Genomic DNA, 19,436 nt, shown 5'->3' with positions numbered 1-19,436 from the left:
CAGACTCTAACCTTCTAATTGTTCTGGAAATCTGTTCTAGCCCAACCCCTCCCTAACCTTTTCCCTCCCACTCAGATTCTTAATGTTATTAACAAACTACACAACATTCCTGACTTCCTCTGAATGTTTTCTCTATCTGTGTCTTAACTGGTATCTGGCTATCCCCTGAGATACTGTTTCCTCTACTGCTTTCTTAATCAGAGGCTGTTTTTTTGTTTTTACCATACCCATATACTTTGGAGCCAGGAAGTAGGATAAATGTTACTCTCCTATTGCTGCTCCAGACTATAATTTATTCTGTTTATTGTCAATACCCCAACTCCTTTGAAGCATCCTCTTTCCATATAAATATATATATTTTAACTAGAGGCCTGGTGCACAAAATTTGTGCACGGGTGTTGTCCCTAGACCTGGCCGGTGATCAAAGCGCAAGCATCTGGCATGGAAGGGCAGGTCCCAGCTGACCTCTGGGCCCTGGGCAGCACCTAGGTTCCCCGGGCCCCCACATACCCCCCTCTGCCTGAGTCATCAGGCCCCCACCCTGCTCCCTCAGCACCTGGGAGCCGAGTGGCGGCCCTGCCCCCTGCCACCACCACTGGTCGCTGTCTGCGGGGCGATCGGGCCCCTGCTTGCACCTGCCTTGACCTGGCGCTGCCCGCTCACCTGCTCCACCATTCTGCCCCAGTCCCGCTCTCATCAGAGCCCATCAGGGCCGGCAGCGCCTCCACTACAGCCCACTGCCAGCGCTGTGTCGCTGATGCCCACCATGTTCCACGCCGCCCCCTGGTGTTCAGCGCACGTCATAGCAAGCGATCCAACTCTCAGTTGAATTCCCAGTCGAGGCGACAATTTGCATATTAGGCTTTTATTATATAGGATTATATAGGATGTTAATGTATTTTTACAAGTACATTAATTACTGTATATCTTTTATTTAATTTTTTAGTTAATTTTTTCTGAACTCTTTCAAAAGAAGGTTACATATTTTATGACCTTTAAGTATATTAGTGTTTATTTCCTAAGAATAAAGATATTCTCTTAAAATAACTAGTTATCAACTCAGGAAATTTAACATTGTTCAATTAAAAGTATAATCTGTAGTTATTATACTTAATACCTTAATCTACAGTTATTAAATTTCACTTTCATTAACTGTTCCAATAATGTCCTTTAGGATATTCTGTTTCTCTCCATGAAAGAATTTAGTCCAAGAGCATGTATTGCACTTAGTTGTTATGTCTCCTTAATCTCCTTAACCTATACTGGCTTTAGCTTTTCTTTGTCATGCTATTAAGATTTTTGAAGCATACAGACCACTTACTTTTCAATTTAGATTTATCTACTAAAAACAGTTGAAGATTTATTTGCAGATTGTTCCACCTAGACTGATAGCATATAGTGAAGCATACTCCTAGGCTCAGTTTGATTATGTTATACATTTGAAACACAATTAGTTGGTTTGGTTTGGTTTGTTTATATTCAGTTTAATGTTGTTTCCCCCCCATCCTTGTTGGTTTACTTTTATTTTTTGAATATGTAGAATATTATTAGCATGACTTCAAAAGTCAGAACTATACCAAAAAGCATTATTCAGAAGTGTATTCAGTCCCTGCTCTCTATACCCTGATTTCTACTGCTATAGTGTTGGTTTTTAATCTTTTCCCAAGGATAAGGATTAATTTTTATTAATTTTTAGAGAGAAAGGAAGGGGGGAAAGAGAGGGAGAGAGAGAGAGAGAGGGAGAGAGAGAGAGAAACATTGATCATTGATGTGAGAGAAACATTGATCAGCTGCCTCTTGCATGAGCCCTGACTGGAGATTAAACCTGCAACAATTGGTGTACGGGACAACTCTCTAACCCAGTGGTCGACAAATTCATTAGTCAACAGAGCCAAATATCAACAGTACAACAATTGAAATTTCTTTTGAGAGCCAAATTTTTTAAACTTAAACTTTTTCTAACGCCACTTCTTCAAAATAGACTCGCCCAGGCCGTGGTATTTTGTGGAAGAGCCACACTTAAGGGGCCAAAGAGCCGCATGTGGCTCGCGAGCCACGGTTTGCCGACCACTGCTCTAACCAACTGAGCCATCTGGCTAGTGCTCTGTCCCTATAGTTTTGCCTTTTCCAAAATGTCATCCTATGAGTAATATGCAAATTGACCATCACTCCAACACACAAGATGGCTGCCCCCATGTGGTCAAAGATCCTGCCCCCATGTGGACACAAGATGGCCACCACAGATGGCCAGCACGGGAGGGCAGTTGGGAGGGACCAGGCCTACAAGGGAGGGCAGTTGGGGGCGATCAAGCTTGCAGGGGAGGGCAGTTCGGGGTGACCAGGCCGGCAGAGGAGGAAAGTTGGGGGCGACCGGGCCTGCAGGGAGGGCAGCTGGGGGGGACCCAGGCCTGCAGGGGAGAGCAGTTGTGGGAACCAGGCCTGCAGGGGAGGGCAGTTAGGGGTGACCAGGTCTGCAGGGGAGGGCAGTTAGGAGTGACCAGGCCATCAGGGGAGGGCAGTTAGAGGCAATCAGGCTGGTGGGGGAGCAGTTAGGCGTCAATCAGGCTGGCAGGGGAGTGGATAGAGGGTGATCAGGCTGGCAGGCAGAAGCGGTTAGGGGCAATCAGGAAGGCAGGCATGCGAGCAGTTGGGAGCCAGCAGTCCTGGATTGTGAGAGGGATGTCCGACTGCCCATTTAGGCCCGATCCCGGTATGCAGTCAGACATCGCTGAGGGGTTCCAGATTGGAGAGGGTGCAGGCCGCGCTGCGGGACACCTCCTCTCCCTCCCCACCATGCACAAATTTCGTGCACCGGGCCTCTAGTATTTATAGATTAATATACTTAATAGTCTTATGTGTCGGGCTTCTTTTACTTAGTTAGCATACTGCTTTTGAGATTCATCTACATGGTTGCATATATCAATAGTTATCCTCTCTTAGGTTTTATTTTCTTGTCATTACTTGATAGATACTGTTTTCCTCATTTTACAGATGATAAATGATGCACAGATTGGTTAAATATGCCCAACTTTATACAGGGAGTGGTAGAGTCTGGATTTGAACTCTGGCAGTTTGGTTTAAAAAAAATAACACATTTTTCTTTTTAGATAATCATAGATTTACAGGAAATTGTAAATTACAGAGAGGTCCTGTGTACTCTGCATTCAGTTTCCCTCAGTGGTTACATCTTACATAATTATAATACAATATAGAAACCAGGAAATGGGCATTGTACACTGTGTGGTGTATTATATATCATTTCATCACATATGTAGATCTGTGTAACCACCACCACAGTTGAGATATAGAACTTATCACCATAAAGATCTCCGTCATATGATTCCTTTATAGTCAAACTAGAGGCCTGGTGCATGGATTTGTGCACTGGTGTGGGGCGTAGCCTGCAGGGATCAGCCCACTGTGGGAGAGCCACTCATCCTGGTCAGCCAAGCGGTGTTCCCACTATTGGAGCTCACTGACCATTAGCGGGCAGCTGATGCATTGAGTGTCTGCCCCCTGGTGGTCAGTGCAACTGGTTGACCGATCATTCTGGTCATTCGGTCTCTGGGCTTTTATGTATATAGATCTATTCCTTTCCCCATCACCATCCCTGACCTTTGATTACAGAGTTTCTTGTGAATAGAATGTAATTGGGTCACTTTTTATATCTACTCTCCTAAGCTCTTTTATTTATGAGTTTACCATTTACTTTTAATGGAATTATTGATATATTAGGCTTAAAGCTGTCATCTTATTTTTGTTTTGTTTTCTGTTCCCTCTTTGTCTTCTTTTTCCTGTGGGTTACTTGAACATTTTTTAGAATTTCATTTTGATTTATCTATATTGTTTTTCAATCTATAGTGTATTTCTTTATATAGTTTTTTTAGTGGTTGCTTATGTATTACATTGTACCTTTTTTAAAATCCCTTTAACACCCACCATTTGTAATATAATTGTCTTAAATGTTTCCTCTAGGTACCTTCAGAACCACATCAAACTGTTACAATTTTTGTTTCAACCATTTAAAGTTAACAAAATTTTTAAAAGTTAGAAAATTATATTTACCCATATTTTTGCTCTTTCTGTATTCTTTTTCCTTCCTGTTGTTTCAAGATTCCTCCTTTTGTCACTATCTTTATGTTTAGAGAATTTCTTCTTTTTCTTTAGGGTAAGTCTATCTATTGGTGATCCAGTCTCTTAATTTTTCTTCATCTAAGGATATCTTACACAGCTTCCTGAGGCTCTGCTCTTCTCCCTAGCCCCCAACTCTATTTTCCCTCTGTTTTTCATTTTGGGTCATTTCTATTGTTCTGTCTTTAAGCTCACTTATTCCTTCCTCTGTCCTCTTCATTCTGATGTTGAGCCCATTTATTGAATTTTTAATTTTAGTTATTATATTTTTAAGTTCTAAAATTTCCATTTTGTTCTCTATAGCTTTTATTTCTTTGGTGAGAATTTCTCTTTTTTGCTAAAACTTTTAATTTTTTCATTTATTTCAAACATGTTCAGAATTTCTCAATGAATCATTTTTATGATGGCTGCTTTCACATTCTTGCCAAATAATTTCAACATCTATATGTTATCTCAGTGTTGACATCTGCTGACTGTCTTTTCTCATTGAAGTTGAAGATAGTCCGGTTTTTTTGGTATGATGAGTGGTTTTCGGTTCTATCCTGGACATTTTGGGTATTATGTTATGAGACTCTGGATCTCATTTAAATCTTCTATTTTAGCCAAATTCCTCTGACATTCTTCTGGTGGAGGAAGAGGAGTACTGTCAGGTAGAGGTAGAAGTCCAGGTTTCTGACTTAACATCTGTTGATACCCCTTGAGAAATGTTCCTTGTTATTGCAGATTGGAGTGACAGTAGTGCCCCTTATCAGTGGTTTCACTTTCTGTGGTTTCACTTACCCACAACCAATCACAGTCCAAAAATATTAAAAAGAAAATTTCAGAAATAAACAATTATAATTTTAAATTGCACACAGATCTGAGTAGCATGGTGAAATTTCACACCGCCCTGCCCCATCCAGCTCAGGATATGAAACATACCTTTGTCCGATGTAGCCACACTGTACTACCTACCGTTAGTCACTTTGTAGCTGTCTCGGTTATCAGATTGACTGTCACAATATATCGCAGTGTTTATGTTCAAGTAACCCTTATTTGACTTAATGACCCCCAAAGCACAAGAGCAGTGATGCTGGCTGCTGGGAATCCGGATATGCCGGAGAGAAGCTGTAAAGCACCTCCTTTAAGTGAAAAGGTGAAAGTTCTCAACTTAATAAAAAAGAAAAAAATTATATGCTGAGGTTGCTAAGATCCACAGTAAGAATGAATCTTATGTGAAATTATAAGGAAGGAAAAAGAAATTCATGCTAGTTTAACAAGAGAGAGACCACATTTATATAACTTTTATTAGAGTATTTGGTTATAATTATTTTATTTTATTAGTTATTATTGCTAATCTCTTACTATGCCTAATTTATAAATTAAACTTATCGTAGGTATGTATGTATAACGGAAAACAGTATATATAGGGTTCAGTATTATCCATGACTTCAGGCATCCACTGGGGGTCTTGGAATGTATCCCCCATGGATCAGGGTGACTACTGTTTAAAGAAAGCCCAGGGAACTCATTTCTGTATCTTTCCTTGGGTCCCAAGATTTCTACTTGGTTTGTCTTCTCTTCACCTTTAAGATTTTTCTTATGTTTTATATATAATGTCCATGGTTCTTAGTTATATTATTAGAAGGAATAGAGAGGCATGCATCTATTCATGGAACTGGAAATGAGTTGTTGTTTTTGTTTTGTTTTTTTTGTTAATCCTCACCTGAGGATATTTTTTTATTGCTTTTTAGAGAGATTGGAGAGGAGGAAGGAAAGGGGACAGTAGGGGAGGGAGAAGAGAGAAAGAAAAAGATGGATGTGAAAGAGAGACATCAATTGATTGCCTCCCATACATGCCCCTCAACAGGAGGGTCGGGATGGAACCTGCAACCCAGGTACCTGCCCTTGATCAGGAATCGAACCTGCCACCCTTCTGTGCAAGGGCTGATGCTCTAACCCAGCTGTGGGCAAACTACGGCCCGCGGGCCGGATCCGGCCCGTTCGGCTGTTCTATCCGGCCCGCGGAGCCGAAAGAGCGGAGGGTTCTCTTGCTCTCCCCTCCGCTCCTTTACTTTGAATTTATATTAGTTCACACAAACACTCCATCCATGCTTTTGTTCCGGCCCTCCGGTCCAGTTTAAGAACCCATTGTGGCCCTCGAGTCAAAAAGTTTGCCCACCCCTGCTCTAACCACTGAGCAACACCTGCGGGGACTGTTAGGGTTTTTTTTCTTTTCGTTTGTTTTTGTGTTTGGGGGTTCTTTTGTTAATTTTTACTCGAGGATATTTTTTTCCATTAATTTTTAGAAAGAGTGGAAGGGTAGGAAAGAGGAGGCAGGAAGGGAGATATATATATATAGATAGATAGATAGATAGAGAGAGAGGGAGAGAGATGATGATGATGATGGTGCCTGGAAATGAACCCCCAGGTACATGCTATGACCCAAAGTGAACCTGCAACCCTTTGGTGTGCGGGCCTATGCTTTCACCACTGAGCAACACCAGCCAGGGCCCAGTTTTGTTTTTTTGTATGTTTATGAGTAGTACTCCATTATATGAAATTTGTTTATTCACTCACCAGTTTATGGATATTTGCATTGTTTTCAGTTTGAGACTATTATAAAGAAAGCTGATGTAAATGTTCACAAACTGGTTCTTATGTGGACATACACCTGTCTGTATTCTTTTCTCTTTTTTCTCCTCTTTTTCACTTAAGCCTCCATTGTCACTGGTCTTTACCACATTCTTCTTACCTGATCTTATTTCACTTCCCTTTATGTCTTTTTTTTTTTTAAATCTGCCACTATAATTATTTCCTTGCAGGTTCCCTAAATCCTCTGCTCTTCTCTTCATCACTGTTATTTATCTAGAAAAATTGTAATATTAATTAAACTCTTGCTCTGCGTTCAATCTGCACCTGAATATTGCTGGAGAAAAGGCACACAGTTAGATTGATTGTACTTTAAATTCATGACCACAAACCTTACGTGGGTACTTATAACTGCCCTGGACTTTTATTGTGCTCCTCTAATGCACCAATGAGATTTTCCATCCTACAGACTCTATATTGGTCACATCTTCCTGAATATAAATCTTCAAACCTGTATTGGCACCCATATTTTTGTCCTTATGTGTAATAGTAGAAGGAGGTGCCCCTTTTCTTATTGGGAGTGAATTTTTCCATCCGAGTTCTGGATTCCTTCTATTTCTCCCACTCAGAGACTTTCTTTGCTCCTTCAGATGTCCCTTCTTCTGTTTCATCCACTTTCCCTCTCTTTTAGATTGTTCTTGTCATCATGTAAACATGTTCTAGGGTCTCCCATCCTAAAAGACTTACCTTTCAAGACCTCATCTCCACCACTCTCATTCCTATTTCTCTGTTCTCCTTCAAAGACAGATTTCTCAAAGTATAGTCCTATATAATAAAAGCCTAATATGCAAATCGACTGAATGGTGGAACGACTGGTTGCTCTAATGTGCACTGACCACCAGGGTACAGACGCTCAATTCAGGAGCTGCCCCCAGCCTGCAGGCCCCAGGCCAGCCAAGGCAGGTGCCATCAGGGACCCCCCTATCGCCCTACCAGTCGCCCCACAGATGGGCCCTGATTGCCGGCCAGGCCTAGGGACCCTACCCGTGCACGAATTTTATGCACTGGGCCTCTAGCTGTCTAATAAATGTAAGTGTGTGTACACACTAGGCCCGCGGGCCGGATCCGGCTGTTCTATCTGGTTCTCTTGCTCTCCCCTCCGCTCCTTTATTTTGAATTTATATTAGTTCACACAAACACTCCATCCATGCTTTTGTTCCGGCCCTCCGGTCCAGTTTAAGAACCCATTGTGGCCCTCGAGTCAAAAAGTTTGCCCACCCCTGCACTAGCTCATTTTACTGAGAAGGCTTAGAAACAGTGTCACCACAGTTAGCAATGAGCATACTTAGCACCCATATTTTGGTTTCTAAATAGCATTCTCCAATCAATACTGTCTGGTAGATCTTTCTGTGGTGATGAAAATGTTTTGTATCTTAACTGCCAGTACAGTAGCCACTAGCTATGTGTGTGGCTATTAAAACTTGAAATATAGGTAGTGCTACTAAAAAACTAATTTTTTAATTTTGTCTAACTTTAATTAAATTTAAGTAACTACAAGTGGCTAATGGTTACAGTATTAGCCAGAGCTGCACCAATAAAAAGAACTTGGACTTCTTTTTAGCAGTGGCTAATTTCAAGACGTGGGCAGAGAAAATATAAGATGAGCCCAGAGCATCTGTGGAGTCCAAGTATGAAAGAGCTTAAAAAATAATGAGGGCATGTAGAAAGGACATTGAAGCCAACCTGAAGGAGCTCCAGATAACCAAATCTGAGATGATTTGAGCATCAACATGAAAAACTATGATGATGGTTTATTCTATAAAACCTGTAGAATAAAATAAATATCTATGAGTCAGTGCTGCCATAAATAAATAAATACCTGGAGGAGAAAGGACTGCTTTTCCTTATAATGGAATTCTAATTACTGAATGTTGGGCAAATGATAGAAATAGGTATCATCATTGGCAAACACTATAATAATTAGTGCAGGGACAAATCTAGTTGCTAAAAAAGTGGGCATAAGTATGATGACAAATAGCATATCTGCATAGTCTCAAAGAATATCCACACAAGATGCCACCTTAACTGAGTGATCAAAGTTAATATTATCTGTAATGAGACACCCAGTACCTCCTTGTATGTCCACCTGCCTTTTTGGCACCTTCATTTTGATATCTCACAACATCGCAATTTAACACATTTAAAACTGAAGTACTGATTCTCATATCTATCCAGCTCCTCCCCACAGTCTTAGCAGATGGTATCACCATCCACCTAATTGCTCAAGGCATAATTCTGGGAGGCATTTAAAATCTCCTCACACATTGGATCCATTTTTTATTGATTCTATACAGTATTTCATGAATTTTCTAATTTTTAATAATATCTACTGACATGTCCTTATTTGAAACTACCAATCATTTCTTACCTTGAATATTTCAGTAGTTTCTTAGTTAGTCTTCCACTCTGCAATGCATTCTCTTTATAGCAACCCAGAGTAATCTTTTTAAAACATAAATTAGATTATGTCATTCCCCTGCTCAAACAGGTAGTGATTTCCCATCGCATTTAGAATAAAGTGCAAGTCCCTTATCTTGGCCCGCAAGATCCAGCACGTTCTGACCCTGCCTGCCTCTTTGATTTCATCTTGCGGCATGCTTCGTCTAGTCCCTATGCTTGCTGGCCTTCTCTCAGTTCCTCAAATGTGACATAGTCTTCCAGTTTAGAGTTCTACAGAAATCTGTTCTTTTTACCTAGAATATTCTTTGACCATTCTTTTTTTTTAGCTGCTTCCTTCTCACCCTTACTTGCTAAGTAAGCTTAAATACCACTTACTCTAAAATAGGGCATTCTATTCTTTTTCCTTCATAACACTTACCACTATTTGTCATTACTATTTTTTTCTTTCTTATCATTTACTCCTTCAAGTGGACTCTAAGCTCCATGAGGTCAGGAAACATGCTTGTCTTGTTCACCTCATCACCCCATTGCCTGACAATTAATAGGCACTAAATAAATCTTTGAAACAACTAGATGAAGAAAGAAGGTAACATTTGTCTTGAAGGATGAATAGAAAATAGCTAGCCTAGAAAAAGTGAGATTTTTTTTGCCCCAGAAGGAAAGAACAATAGAGGCAAAGGTGTGGAGGCAAGAATCAGCATGATGAATGTTGGTGTGTATATAATTAAAAGCAGTTTGATATTACTTAGTATATGTAGCTTGAGTCAAAGATTGGTCTGAAGTTGGTGAAGTAGGCTAGAGCTAAATCTTGAGGCTCTTATATACCATATGAACTTATGATGGAGGCTGAGGCCAGTGATTGGAAACCTTTCTGCTTTCCTAATGTAAGTATTTAGGGCTACAGTAGGTCCTTGGGTTACGTTGAAGATCCGTTCCCACAGCGCAACTTAACACGATTTTCGCCGTAAGTCGGAACCCACCTATATAAGCACCTACATCCCTCACATGGAGCCACATACACAGCAGCAATGAAGTGAAACAGTAAAAAAAAATTAAAAGAAAGATAACAATTTCTGACCTTTATTTGTGGTAAATAAATAATAAAAAACATAAAGCACATATGTACATACGTTGAAATGATGGAACTTTTTTTTTATAAATAAATGGGAGATGGCGACATAACCACGAAATGATGTACGTCGAATCCAACGTAACCCAAGGACTGCCTGTATTCATTTTCTTCTAAGTACTACTTTAGCTACCTCTCACAAATTTTAATATGAATTTTCATTTTTATTCTTTTAAAAATACTTTATTTTATTTTTCAACCTATGGATTATTAAGAGGGGAGTTACTTCGTTTCCAAATATTTGAGGACTTTTCAGATATCTTTTTGTTGTTGAATTCTAATTTAATTCTGCTGTTGTCAACATATTTTATATTATGTGAATACTTTTAAATTTACCAAGATTTATTTTTTGCCCCTAAAGACTATTTTTTATAAATGTTAATTATATCAGGTCTGTTTCTCCCTGAAGTTCTATCAGTTTTTACTTCATTTGTTTTGTAGCTCTGATGTTAGGAGATTAACATTTATGATTGTTATGTCCCCTTGATAAGTTTAACTCTTCATCATTATAAAATGACGCTCTAACTCTTCGTTGTGAAATCTACTTAGTCTGATGTTAATATAGCCATTTTGACTGGCTATCTTTCTTCCTTTTTTAATGTTTCTAATTCAAATTCTAAATATAACTTTAATTTATATTTGTATCTCTTTCCTCTTAATAAAAATCTTAATTTCTAACAACATTAACATAATTACTTATCTTCTATATCTTATCTTGTGAGACATAAAAAATAAATTTAAAGTAATATTGCCAGTTACCACTGACAGGTAGGTTAGTTACTGAATGAAGTTTAAGACATCTTCCTGTTATTTGTTCTAAGAATATATGTCACTAAGGATGTAGTCAAATACTGTGTTCTAGTCCCTTAAAATTAATTCTTTTCTTTGTTAGTGGTTTGTCAGGTTTTTATTTTTAAGGATTGCTTCGTAAGTTTAATTTTACTTTTGAAATGTAAAAGATTTATGTTTCCAAAGTCAGAACTTATATAAGGTATATTTGGGGAGGTATCACATCCATTCCCTACTCTGTAGCCTCCTTACTCCTATATTTAAAAGGTTTGGATTTTCTTTCCATTATTTTTGAAAATATAAGCAAATATACATACATACATACATAAATAAAAATATATTTACATTTCCCACTCAGTTCTTACACAAAGTGTGGTGTTCTGTAACTTCCTCTTTTTTATTTAATAACACTAGGGTACAGGCCGAGTGCAGGAAATTCGTGCACGGGGCAGAGGGGTGTCCCTCAGCCCAGCCTGCACCCTCTCCAATCTGGGATCCCTCTCACAATCCAGGACTGCTGGCTCCCAACTGCTCACCTGCCTGCCTTCCTGATTGCTCCTAACTGCTTCTGTCTGCCAGGCTGATCACCCCCTAACCACTCCCCTGCCAGCCTGATTGATATCTAACTGCTCCCCTGCTAGCCTGTTTGCCCCCAACTTCCCTCCTCTGCCGGTCTGGTCACCCCTAACTGCCCTCCCCTGCAGGCTTGATCGCCCCCAACTGCCCTCCCTTGCAGGCCTGGTCCCTCCCAACTGCCCTCCCCTGCTGGCCTGATTGCCCACAACTGCCCTCCCTTGCAGGCCTGGTCCCTCCCAACTGCCCTCCCCTGCTGGCCATCTTGTGGTGGCCATCTTGTGTCCACATGGGAGCAGGATCTTTGACCACATGGGGACAGCCATCTTGTGTGTTGGAGTGATGGTCAATCTGCATATTACTCTTCTATTAGATAGGCTAGAGGCCTGGTGCACGGGTGGGGGCCAACTGGTTTGCCCTGAAGGGTGTCCCGGATCAGGGTGGGGGTTCCCTTGGGGCATGGGGTGGCCTGGGGGAGGAGCCTGTGGTGGTTTGCAGGCCGGCCACGCCCCCCGGCGACCCAAGAAGAGGCCCTGGTATCTGGGATTTATTTATCTTCTACAATTGAAACTTTGTAGCCTGGAGCAGAGCCAAGCCTCCTGCTCGCTCTGTGTCGGCAGCCATTTCTGTTGGGATTTATTTACCTTCTATAATTGAAACTTTGTAGCCTTAAGCAGAGGCCTGGGCCGGCCAGGGTGTGCGGAAAGCTTGGCTTCCTCCATCGCCGGGGAAACCCAAGCCTCCCTCCTGCTCTCTCTCTGGCTGCAGCCATCTTGGTTGGGTTAATTTGCATACTTGCTCCTGATTGGCTGGTGGGCATGGCTTGTGGTGTATCGGAGTGATGGTTAATTTGCATATTGCTCTTTTATTAGATAGGATATTTTAGAGACCCTGTGCATGAATTCGTGCATGGGTGGGGTCTGGCCAGCCTGCTGGTCGAACTCCTGGTCGAGGGGACAATTTGCATATTAGTCTTTTATTATATAGGATAACCTGAAAATCACTCCATGTCAGAGTAATTAGAGAATATTTACCTTACTTTTTTTGACAACTGCATAGATTCCAATATAAAGATTTACTATAGCTCATTCGATCAGAGCCCTACTGATGGACATTTGGGTTGTTGTTACCCATATACATACTGAGCGTTCTTTTGATTAAGTATTAGCATAGTATGTATTTTTCCATTCTTTTACTTTTAACCTAATTTTTATATTTAAAGTGAGTTTCTTATAAGTAGCATATAATTTTCTCTTTTTGTTCAATCTGAAAATCTCTGCTTTTTAATCGGCATGTTTAGACCATTTACACATCTTTTTAATATGTGTTTATTGCTCTGTCTTTGTGTCTACTAATCTTCTGCCGTATCGAATCTTCTGTTATTCCCATTTAGTGTGTTTTTCTTGTGAGGCCTGTGTTTTTCATCTCTAGACTTAACATTTTTAATTAAATTTTTACTGTCATCTGTGTCTATACCAAACATATGAAACACAATTATAATAACTGGTTTTTAATATCCTTATCTACTAGTTCTATCATCCATGTCATTTTTGGTCCTGTTACTATTGATTTGTTTTTCTTTTTCATTGTGGGTCGTATTTTTTTGATTCTTTGTGTTTCTGCTTATTTTCTATTGGAACTATACATTGTGAATTTGCTGGTTATTATTGTATATATTCCCATGAATATACTTAAGGACTCCATTAAGTTACCTGGAAATAGTTTGATTCTTTTGTGTTTTGCTTTTAAGCTTCATTAGATGGAACAAGAGTTGGCCTTTTGTCTAGGGCTTATATTCTCCCACTATTGAGGCAGAACCCATGAATTACCAGGTTTTCTGTGGCTGGTTAGACCTCTTTCTAGCCATTTGTGGGCTTCAGGAATTTTTCCCTTTGCTCTTTTCAAATAGTTCTTTCCCAAGCCTCAGGTAGTTTCCTCATAGGTGTATGCTTATCAGCACTCAGGATTCTTGTATCTTTCTGGAGGTTTTTTTTCTCTCTGTGCAGTTTTCTTTCCTTCAGCACTCTGCCCTGGAAACTCAAGCCACTTTGGCCTTCCCCAACTGACAATTCTCCCTCTTCTTCCCAGGAAAACTATATAACTGTAAGCTGGGACATTTGGAGGGCTTACCTTGTTTATTCCTTCCTCAAAAATGACTATCCCAGGGGTGGGCAAACTTTTTGACTCGAGGGCCACAATGGGTTCTTAAACTGGACTGGAGGGCCGGAACAAAAGCATGGATGGAGTGTTTGTGTGAACTAATATAAATTCAAAATAAAGGAGCGGAGGGGAGAGCAAGAGAACCGGATAGAACAGCCGGATCCGGCCCGCGGACCGTAGTTTGCCCAAGGCTGGACTATCCTGTGCTACTGATTTTGTCCTTTTTTTAATAAAGTTTTTTTCTGGTGGGAGGGCAAATCTATTCCCTGTTCTTTCATCTTGGCTATATGTAGAAGATAACATTTGTCTTTTAGTTAAAAAAAAAAAAAAAATCCAAGGGCCCTAGCCGGTTTGGCTCAGTGGATAGAGTGTCAGCCTGCGGACTGAGGGGTCCCAGGTTCGATCCCAGTCAGGGCCATGTACCTTGGTTGTGGGTGCATCCCCAGTGGGGGGTGTGCAGGAGGCAGCTGATCGATGTTTCTAGCTTTCTATTCCTCTCCCTTCCTCTCTGTAAAAAATCAATAAAATATATTAAAATATGTATATACATGATATATATATATCTCCAAGGAAAAGATTCAAATCACTCTATGTTATAAACTAGTTTGGACTAAATGTCTTTTTCTTTGTAATTTCTAAAAATAAATGTATTAATAGCCAATCTTTATTTTTTTTATTTATTTTTTTAAATAAAGGTTTCTGCTGTTGTTGTTTTTTTTTGTTTTTTTTTTTAAATATATTTTATTGATATTTCACAGAAAGGAAGGGAGAGGGATAGAAAGCTAGAAACATCGATGAGAGAGAAACATCGATCAGCTGCCTCCTGCACACCCCCCACTGAGGATGTGCCCGCAACCAAGGTACATGCCCTTGACCGGAATCGAACCCGGGACCTTTCAGTCCGCAGGCCGACGCTCTATCCACTGAGCCAAACCGGTTTCGGCAATAGCCAATCTTTATATGTGATGTGTAAACAAGATATAAGATAATATACTATGTAGTATACTACGGTGGTTATTTTCAACATTTTCTGCTCATCTATGGTTTATGATATGAAACTGCTTGGTTTACCAATTAGAAGAATAGTTGTATCCTGTGTATTAGAAACATAGTATTGCATAATGTATGTAGCAAATAAAATAACCTATATTTATAATATTGTTTTTCACAAAACTCTTACATTTAAAAATTGAGTAGTCTGATGATTTTTATAGACTTGTAAGTATCATTGTTTTGGGGTATTATTATAGAAGTCTTTGTATACTGTATTTTTCTCAGTTTTTTATACTTCATAAAATTATAGTAAATTTCTATAATTAAGATTTCTCATAATTAGTGTTTACATGAGACACATTTTGTATCACAAGGAGAATAATATAATATATTCAGGCACCGGGAAAAGGTAGAAGTATGCTAGACTTTAGACACAATTAAGAAAGCAGAAGTTGAATCTTGGCCCACTTCTTACAAATTTTGTATTACCTTGTTAGCCTTATTTTGTTACTTTCTCACATAACTTTTTGGGCCTTCTTCTTTAAAATAGCATGATGGTACTCTTTGATGCTCTTCTCAAAGGCAGTTGTGAGAATTGGATGCGTTTTGTGAAAATGCATAGTGAACTGCAAATGCTATATAAAAATCAGTTATTCTGAGGTTTAGCCTGAGAAATGTAAGTTTCACACAGTATGTACAGTGGGAAAGTGTGACTGTACCTAAGCCTAACATTAATAACCAGAATCATTATCTTGGCCTGTGCTTTCTTTGGTTAGTTTCAGAAATTTTTAAATTTTGTTTCTGATACCCAATTTAATAGAAATGAGTCATATTATCATTTCTTTCTTTACTCGGCAGTACACCATTTGTACTTCACTACATATATGATCTGTGGGTTGTGGAGAGAAATAAGGATGTTGCTCAGTAGCCCACATCTTTCAATGAAGAATACTTTTCAGCAGCACTGACGAGTTTCTCTGAGGCATTAGGAAATGCAGATAGATACTAAACTAAATTCATGAATTCAATAATAATTCATGAGGAAATTTGAGGAGCAGGTCATTGAGTCAGATTCTGTGATCTCTGTAAATACCAATTGCTGTTACCCATGGAATGGATTAGATGCCTTCGGTTTTTATGGTTTAAAACATTTTCAACAGAATGATGCAGGAGCTGTTGCTGAGAATCAGAATAAAAGGCTACATACAGCATCATCTGAGGCTTGCCCTCCATATATGAATCAGATTTTTTTGTTGTTGTTATTTTGAGTTTTTTATTTTCTATATCTAGTTCCATTTTTATTTATATAACATGATTGTTGAATAACATGCAATTAAATCAGAGCTTTCTGCTTCACAGCCTAGCATTTTTTAAAATCAATTTTGTGGTAAAATAACCCTCTGACATCACAGCCTGTTGCTATGAGAATAGAACATTAAAAATTGGCAGCACAAATTTATTTAACAGGGTAGCTCAGGATAAGTTTAAAGGAAAAGAGGCCAAGTTACAATTCCCATTTTTCAAGTATTGAATTGGTCCCTCTAATTCCTAAAGATATCTAACAAATATGAAATTTGAAATTTTACATGATTAAGAAACATTTTCACTGAAACCAGTGGAAGTTATTCCTATCACAGGTCTAGTGTACTTGTCAGAAATAGGGTTGTGAAATCAGTGAATCACAGCTCCATGTGATGCATAGGCCTTTCCATCAGGTTCAAATGTAGGTCCTCAAGGTACAACCAGCATTAGGGCAAGACAGAAGTTTCCAGAGAAAGGCCAGGATACCCTGGACCACCCAGGAGGTCCAAGGGCCCACAAAGCCGGGTTTTTCCCCTCCTGGCGGGTACTTGGCATGGTTCATCGTTCCTATATGAATCAGATTTCAAGTGGAAACCACAGTTGTTTCCTTGTTTCTCATTCATGCTTTAGCAGAGGATGTGCCGCCATAGATCTGGCTAAGTTTTGTAGTTTCACCTATAAGGTTCACACCGCTTTCTTTTCCTTTTTAGAAGCCACAGCAGTTTTAATATATTGTCAAACCACAAAATGTACCTTGTTAGATATTTAGTGGGGATATGTGTGCTAAATATTATTTGGTAGTCTCAGTACTGATTGTATAATCCTGTTTTGGAATTCTAGCATAAACAAATGCATGCATACATACATATATTTGGGGTAGGTGGTGTTGTAGGCATACAACACCAAGCATGTGGAAAACAATTATCACTCTTTGAATATGTTAATTTGTATTTAAAAATAATGTCTTATATTGCCTAACCTGAATATTATATATTAATTTTCTTTTATTCTTCCTTAGCATCAAGGCATGCCATGGGTTGCCTCTCATAAATGGACAAAGCTGTGACCCTTATGCAACAGTTTCTCTAGTGGGCCCTTCTAGGTAATATTTATTAAATTATGAGCTTTTTAAGTTTTAAAGTTTGATGTAAGAATTATAAAATTAAGGTTCTAAAAGCAAATGCTAAGTAGCTATTTATGACACAAAGTAATGCGTTGAAAGAAAAATCTTTAGTGAGTTCTATTATACACTTGTAAACAACCAAGTCCTATTTTTATAGAAAGTAAATGGGTATCATTTCAAATCTGCCAGACTCTTAGGCTGTGGGGAAGGAACATCAGTTTTATAGTAGTTAAAATGTACTCGAAAACATAAACTTCACTTTCTTTATTCATCATGAGCCTTCCTGCTGGCAAATGTCTTAGGTTTTATGCAGGTAAAGACCAGCTCAGAATAAGGCAGTTTCCATATTGTTACCTGGAAAGCAGCTCAAGACCGAAACTGCCTTATCTACTCACGGCATCTGTGCTGAGAGAATCCAAGTAGTAGACAAAGTGCTCAAGTACCAGGACATGGAGCGCACCCACCAAATCATGGGTTTAACTTAATCAGGCTAGTCGAAGGGAAGCCTGTAGCACTTTGTACTGTTTTGTAGTTTATTACTTCATTATGTTTTTTTTCAGAGCCTGGCTAGTCTGAAATTTATCTACAACTGGAAGGTTTAGAATCAGGAAACAGCACAATATTCCCTCTACACAAACACAACATTCACACACAGACACACATTCCTTCTTCCCAGTCCCAAGCTCTCTAGGTATTCTTATTTTTTAGAAAATCAACAGTGAGTCACTTGAAAAAATGTGTGTGTGTGTGTGTGTGTGTGTGTGTGTGTGTGTGTGTAAAATACCTAGCATCATGCCTGGTATTTATTGGGTACTCAAACAGTGGTATGCTATTAACATATATGGTTTTAAATTTAAAAGGAGATAGATACCCAATCCTATAACATTCATGCTGTCAGAGAAATTTAATTTTGTATGTTAAAAATATTTAACCTGGTTGAGCTGTTTTTGTTTTTTGTCTTTGTAATCTATACCTGACCAGCAAATTCTTAAGTGTAATTGTTTAGTGACATACAGGTAGAAACTATTTGGCATATGATTTTTTTTATAAAAAAATCAATATTGGTTTTGATATTGTAATATAATTGTATATGACGTTAACTTTGGAGGAGGCTGGGGAAAGGCTGTGTGGGACTTTCTTATTTTTTTGTAACCTCCTCTGAATCTATAATTACTTCAAAATAAAAAGTTTTTTTTTATAAAGCCACATTGTAGCTGAAGCCCAGGAACTAAATTGAGTTGAGAATGCTTTTCATGTTTCTCGGGTATTTTTAAACATAGGTAAAGGCACTCTGAATCTCATTGTCTTCCTTCTGCCATTTATTCTAAGTTGCTTATATATTTGAATGTGTTATTAAATCCTCTGACATAAGCTTGGCAGTCAATCTGGTATAGCCACAGAGAAAATCATACAATTTTGCTATATATCAGATACACAAAACTTGTGTATTCTTTGATTTGAATTTTTAGACACCTCATTTGCCACCACCATCCCCCCCTCCTTCAAGTAATATTTAAAACTGCAGTCTTCTCTGAGGCATCTTAACAGCTAAACAGAGGTCAGGCTCCCTGGTTGGAAATAGCATGTTTTATAATTGTGTACTGTTAAGTTCTACAAGGTAAAACTCTACCACATTGGAACAGGAATGACCAAAAGAAGACTAAAGTAAAGAAGAAAACAAGCAATCCACAGTTTAATGAAATCTTTTATTTTGAGGTAACTTTCTGTTTTATATAAATTTTAACATTTAATACTGAATGTTGATTTACTTCTTTTTTCAAATTACTGCCATAGTAATCATTTCACCAACTAATGCAACTAAACAGTTCTCTTCTGAAAGCAGGAGAGCCATGGTGCAATGCAGTTGAGGCTCAATGTGTAAAACAAATGAAGGCAGAGCCCTGATTGATTTGGGGATGGGGAGTTCTAGGGGCACACCCACTTCCCAGTCATCCTCAATGTCATACCCTTCTCTGTACATCCCCCCAGCTCACCCAACCCTCCCACACACCCCTGACAGACAGTGACCACAGGACTCTTCTGCAGAGTACTGTTTGAATACCACAGTGAAGTCAGAACAACTTAGTTCTGTTGCTCTACATTCATTAATGGTTGTTACATCCAGCCTGGAGAAAAGGAAGGGGCAACTTGGAGCAAGCAGATGGCCCTCTGAAAGTCAAGACCTGACCTGCTTGTTATATCCAA

The 19,436-nt window shown here is 39.0% G+C and overlaps 1 protein-coding gene across 3 annotated transcripts in view; it reads left to right on the top strand.

The window, feature by feature from the left end:
• The window catches only part of RASA2 (RAS p21 protein activator 2), a 123,138-nt gene that overhangs the window by 56,826 nt on the left and 46,876 nt on the right, over nucleotides 1-19,436 (top strand). For all 3 annotated transcript variants that reach the window (XM_080676320.1, XM_080676319.1, XM_080676318.1), the window contains exons 6-7: nucleotides 17,127-17,210; nucleotides 18,875-18,947. In XM_080676320.1, the coding sequence (XP_080532446.1) occupies nucleotides 17,127-17,210; nucleotides 18,875-18,947 (157 nt within the window). The remainder of the gene's footprint in view (nucleotides 1-17,126; nucleotides 17,211-18,874; nucleotides 18,948-19,436) is intronic.

Source organism: Plecotus auritus (assembly GCF_963455305.1).
Source record: "Plecotus auritus genome assembly, chromosome: 6".
NCBI lineage: Eukaryota > Metazoa > Chordata > Mammalia > Chiroptera > Vespertilionidae > Plecotus > Plecotus auritus.
Note: the sequence above shows the minus strand (reverse complement) of the source record. Positions and strands in the feature narration are given on the sequence as shown.